The following is a 5,822-nucleotide window of genomic DNA, read 5'->3' as shown; positions in this document are numbered from 1 at the left end:
CTCCAGCTCTGAGGCCACGGCCTGCTGAAAGCAGGTATCTGGGGTTTGTTTAGCTTCTATAATTGAAACTTTGTTGCTTTCGGAGCTCAGAGCCGGGCCGAGGCAGGTGGGGAATGTTGGCTTCCTCCATCACTGGAGCAAGCAAGCCTCCTGCTCGTTTCAGCTGCATGGCTGCCTGCCGCCATATTTGTTGGCGGTTAATTTGCATATCGCCCTGATTAGCCAATGGGAAGCGTAAAGATGGTACGGTCAATTACACTTTTTGTCTTTTATTAGATAGGATAGCCATTGTTTTATATCTTCTTGTAGTCAATTATTTTTGTTTTTATTATGTCTTAATAGTTATAAATTATAAGAACTTGTATTTAGCATAAACCTTTGGGAAGAATGAGTTTTTTTATACATTTTCTTTAATGATTATTGATTACTAGAGGCCCGGTGCATAAAATTTGTGCACTCTGGGGGTGGGGTGGGGAGGGGACCCTCAGCCTGGCCTGTGCCCTCTCACAGTCCAGAAGCCCTCAGACATCCTTAGCGCTGCCACAGAAAGGGGAGAGACTCCTACCACCACTGCTGTGCTTGCCAACCATGAGCCCAACTTCTGGCTGAGCGGTGCTCTGGAGCGTACTGACCACCAGGGGGCAGCTCCTGTGTTGAGCATCTGCCCCCAGGTGGTCAGTGCCCATTATAGCAACCGGTTGTTCCATTGTTCGGTTGATTTGCATATTAGCTTTTATTATATAGGATTTGTATTTGGAGTTTTACTTTTGGTTAAAAGATTTTAAATATTTTGATGAATATTTGTCATTTCTATGTGAATTTATTAGTGTTTGTTACTTAGCTAAAATTGATATGGTTTGGTTTTCTCAGGTAATTCAATTTGAATATTGGGATTGTGGGTATCATAGTATGTTTTCGTAATTCATGTGTGGTGCTCCTTTCCCTCTATATCAAAATACACATTGTTGTTACTAGAATGTCGCTTGAGAACTATTTGACCTAAACCAGGATAATTGGATTGTAAATGCTCCACATCTTAATTTCTGAATGTCTCCCAGAGACTAGGTGATATCATTGCAAAGAGAGAAGATATTAAAACAAATGTGGAAAGAACAAAGGAAAAATTGCAAATGAAGGGGAAGAAAACCCAAGAAGCACTAATAGAAACTGAGGTAAGAAATTTAATATGCAAAGAATTTCAATTTACACTTTATGCCAATGAAAACTATTCAAGCACATTTCATTTTAGATGGATGCCCCTCATTTCTAACTGGTTGACTAAATTGGTTCTGCATGTGCTTATGTGAGAGAGAGGAAGAGAGAGAGAAACATTGATGTGAGAACGCAACATTGATAGTCTGCCCCCTGCACACCCCCTCCCCCCTCAGGGGAAGCCAAGCCGATGACACAGGCGTGTGCCCTGACCAGGAACAGGACCTGCAGCCCCGGTGCATGGGACGATGCCCAACCAACTGAGCCCGCCAGGGCAGTTACTGCTTTTATTGATAAAATGTTACTATTTGCCTCTCATTGTTCATGCGGCCAAACGTAATTGTGCCCCTAAATCGCTAGAATTTAACATAAAACATCTCTGAATATTTTTTTCCAGGCAAAACACTCAATAATTTTTGGTGAAATAGAGGCAGCTAAAAATAAAACAGCTTTTTATCAAGATAAAATAGCTACATTGAATAAGGAAATAGAAGAAAGAGAAAAGGCAAAGATCATTTTAAATGAGCTGCTGGACATTTTGAGGTAAGTTCTTAAATTATATCAAAATATTACATGTTTAATATATTGTTTATAAAACAGATCATTCCTATTTTAAACAATCCATATTTTCTATCATAGTTTGATGTGGAATATACATGTGCTATTTGATTATTTTGACTTAAAAACAAAATCATAAACTGCTTTTATTTTTCATTGCTCCCTCATGTTTATTTCAATTTGAATCACTGCAAATGCTTCTCTTTTTGCAAGTATAACAACTTTTATTTCTTATGAACTTAATAAACCTTCCAACGATTTTTAGTATTTCTCATTTAGATGACATGGTTAACACATGGTTGTGCACACACTTTTTAAGCAAGTTTTGAAGGAAGAGTTTAGAAATAGGTATTCTATAAAACCTCCTGTGCTTTATTCAGAAGCCTCTCACCCAGTCCCCTCATTTCTAACTGGTTGCACCAAATTGATTCTGCATGTGCGTATGGGAGAGAGAGGAAGGGAAAGGAAGAGAGAAACATGGATGTGAGAGCGCAACATGGATAGGCTGCCCCCTGCACGCCCCCCACGGACCAGGCTTAGGAGAGCCTGTGGCTGTGAGCAGTGGTGCTCTGAGAACCTTGGTGTATGCGTAGACCCCACTCAGCGCTCACATAGTCTTCATTTGCTCTTCCGGGTTCTCATTCCCTACTTTGTAACACATCGAGAACAGGGCTCGGGGGGCTGTTGAAGGAATACGCACTGGTCACCCTTAGGGATATTACTCCGATTTAAATAGAGAAGGCCAACAACGGCATTAGCAAAGTCATGTTGCTGCCCAGCTCGGGGAATTCTTTCTAAAGCATACTGATTGTCTGCAGTATTGTTTTAAGCACTTTCTGATGCTTATTCTACTAGTATTGCATTATACATCAGTACTGGTTTCACCATTAAGATCAGTCTACCGCTTTGTCATGATGTACTTAGGTGCATATGACAAAATACACACAGACATGTTCATGCATACATGCGTGCGTGCGCGCGCGCACACACACTCACACACACACACACACACTCGCACACCAGCTTAAGCAATAGGGGGAGGCTCTTACGTGCCAGAAGGCCCTGGGTGAGGTGAGCTGCAGGTGGGTTGATGCAGCAGCTCAGCACCAGGTGCTCATTCGTTGGCAGCAACTGTGAGAACATGACTCCTTGGTTACAGTTAGTGATTGTGAACCTCTTCTACATGGAGTTAGGTCCTTTCATCTCATTGGGCTATTTTAATATATGGCTCCGTTGGTTGGAGCGTCATCCTGTACACCAAAAGGTTGCGGGTTTGATCCCCGGTCAACGCACACGGGAGGCAATTGATTGATGGATGTTTCTCTCACTTTTCTCTCCTCTTCTCTCCTCTTCTCTCCCCTTCCTCTTCCCCGTTCCCTTCCCCTTCCCCTTCCCCTTCTCTTCCCCTTCTTCTCCCCTTCCTTTCTGTCCAGAAACCAATAAAAAGTCATATCCTCAGGTAAGGATTTAAAAAATTAAATGTATCTTTGGAGTTGCATGCTGCATGGAGGAAGGGTAATGTCAACAAAACAGAGGCATGGTGGGTCAACATCCCAGAGAACCCACTCAATTTCTCCAGAACTTTCCTTGCACCTGGATCACTTAGAGCTCCATGGAGGTTATAGAAGGCACCAGGGAATTTTTTCAAAGCCCTTCAGTTCTAAGATTTTTTCAATATTTTGTCTGTTAAAATGTATCATAAGTATAATTTAAAAATAAAATGTAAATTGATTAGTGGTAATTGCAATGCTTTCTTAATAGGGAGAAATATGCATCTGTGACATTTAAAAAGAAACATATACAAGCTATTTATGATCATCTCATACATGAGAAAGTAGCCTGTGAAGAGAGGTTGGACGAGGAAGAACAGATACACAGAAATCTCGTTGCCATGAGGCAAACAACTCTGGCAGACCTGAAAGTGAGTGTTATCTTTCTACTGTTTTAGAATGAAGGCAATGTGGGGCCAGCCCAAGTAGCAGCTGGTGGGAGGCACTCATTTTTCATCCTGTGGTAGCAGAGATGATTACAATGTAAAAATAGATCTGTTAGCTTAATAAACACATAACTTTTCATTTTCCCTCTGAAGTAATTAGAACATGTTTACAGAGCATAGTGTACTTTTCAGTGCATTTGATGTGCACTCGTTTTGTTACTGTACTTTATTTTATGGTGAAAGCTACTGATTTAAAAGTATAGGTTGTATTTATTCCAGAGCCATTTTTATTTTTTTAAGGGGAGATGTGAGGATAGTTACATTTTATTTCTTTTGTTTAAATTTATCTATATTTTTAAAGTATTAAAGATGTCCCCTTTTTCACCCCCCTTGACCCCCTCCGCCCAGTAAACATAATTTGAATGTTTACCAACCACTTTTTGGGAAAATGAGAATATTTTATGCGCTTTTTCTTTAGAAACATTTTGCATATGTTTTAATTGCACTTACTACTTAGAAACAGGGACATCATGTGATAAAAAGTATCTTTTCAGATCTGAATGTTTAAGCTTTATAAAGCTATCCATATTAAATTTGTATATAGATATGATTAAGTGATATAGATATATTTAAGTGATTCCTATCCTATTTTACATTTTGTAATCATTTTTACACTTAATTGCAATTATAAATACCTTGTTTCTCAGTTTATTTAAAAAATTACCTCTTTAGAGAGGTGCATGATAAGTTGCTTCTAAAAAATAAAGAATTCTACCAGACTTTTATTAAAACTATTTCCTGCAAAATTTTTAAAGATATATGTAGCATCATAATATATTTTATCAGTTATTTTTGATCCTGATATTTATATATTCTATTACTATATATACTTAATATACTCCATGATTTTTTTTCTTTTCATTTTCCAAAGACATTGCTACTATATTTTTTAAAAAGATTTTTTGGGCCAGATACACATTGAATAAACAACTATGTGAGTGAACGAACATACTGTCTTTAATGCTAGCTCTGATCTCTCCTCCAAGAAAATTATTAATGAAATAACAATACTTTCATTAATACTGGTGCTAGGTAACATTCTCCCATTTAAAATATAGCCGTTAGATAGACAAGATTTTGTTTTCTTTTTTGGCCAAAAAATATGAAAATAACTGGTGCCACCTAGTGGCAGTAGAGGAAGCCGCCTCTTGGAGGAGCTTCTGGAACTTCGGCCACTGAATCTCAGGTATGTGATGTACAGAAAGCTGGGACAGCCTAGACTCGCGTGCACGCCTCAAAACAAGAAGGCTCCGGTCATTTACTGACCAGCATCGTTCCCCGCCTTACGTTCTATCACAGCAGTAGGATTGGTTGTTTGAATTCAGCCACACTTTCCAGTCGTACTGGTGCAGAGAACACAGGGGATCCCAGTCATCACTTACTGACCAGCATTGCACCACGTTAATGGAACAATAATAATTAGTGAAATGGCAAAGTATGGCCAGCAGGAGAGAGACAAAGAAACGCCCTGTACGCCTGGCCCCTCGGGCACTGAGGCCTGTATTTCCCCACCCAGAAGCCGTCTCCGTCTTCCCGTTCTGCAGGTGCCTTGGCACATCGCACGCTCTCACGTTGCTTTTCCTCTTAGCTCCAGTCTCTGTCTGGACTTGTTTTTTCATTAATTCTTACTTGTTTATATTTTTTTCTAAAATGCACTTATGGTACATTCTAAAAGACACAGTATTGTTCTACTAATTCCTGCTGTTATAGTTCCTCTTCTCTGTGAGGACAGGAGAGTTTTCTGTCACATTCTCTGAATCCTAAAAGCTCAGAGCTGTGCCTGGTACAAGGGAGGCACTCGGTGAATCCTGAATAACTGAATGGATAAATGGTGACCATATCCTTATCTGGTCACTCTGATGTCAACATGCACGATGATGGCAAAAAGCAGCAGCTTTTCAGACACACCGTCCATTCTGTGCCGGCCCCACGCGTCGGCGAAGCCTCACGCGGTGCAGAAGCCGACTCTTTCTCACTCCCTCTCTCTCCCTGATGAGACGTGAGAACTGTCCTCTCCAGTCTGTTCCCTCTAGTGAAAGTGGTTAAACTGGCTACT

General features: G+C 40.1%; 1 protein-coding gene across 1 annotated transcript in view; it reads left to right on the top strand.

Moving 5' to 3' along the window:
• Window positions 1-3,691, top strand: part of CCDC178 (coiled-coil domain containing 178) — a gene marked incomplete at its 3' end in the record, with an annotated part of 74,993 nt that extends 71,302 nt beyond the window's left edge. Inside the window, exons 15-17 of the mRNA XM_014549278.1 lie at window positions 1,059-1,172; window positions 1,610-1,755; window positions 3,532-3,691. Coding sequence (XP_014404764.1) covers window positions 1,059-1,172; window positions 1,610-1,755; window positions 3,532-3,691 — 420 coding nt within the window. The remainder of the gene's footprint in view (window positions 1-1,058; window positions 1,173-1,609; window positions 1,756-3,531) is intronic.
• Between the last annotated feature and the right edge of the window lie 2,131 nt (window positions 3,692-5,822).

This window comes from Myotis brandtii, unplaced genomic scaffold (genome assembly GCF_000412655.1).
Source record: "Myotis brandtii unplaced genomic scaffold, ASM41265v1 scaffold541, whole genome shotgun sequence".
NCBI lineage: Eukaryota > Metazoa > Chordata > Mammalia > Chiroptera > Vespertilionidae > Myotis > Myotis brandtii.
The sequence above is the reverse complement of the archived record's forward strand: the minus strand, read 5'-3'. Positions and strand labels throughout refer to the sequence as shown.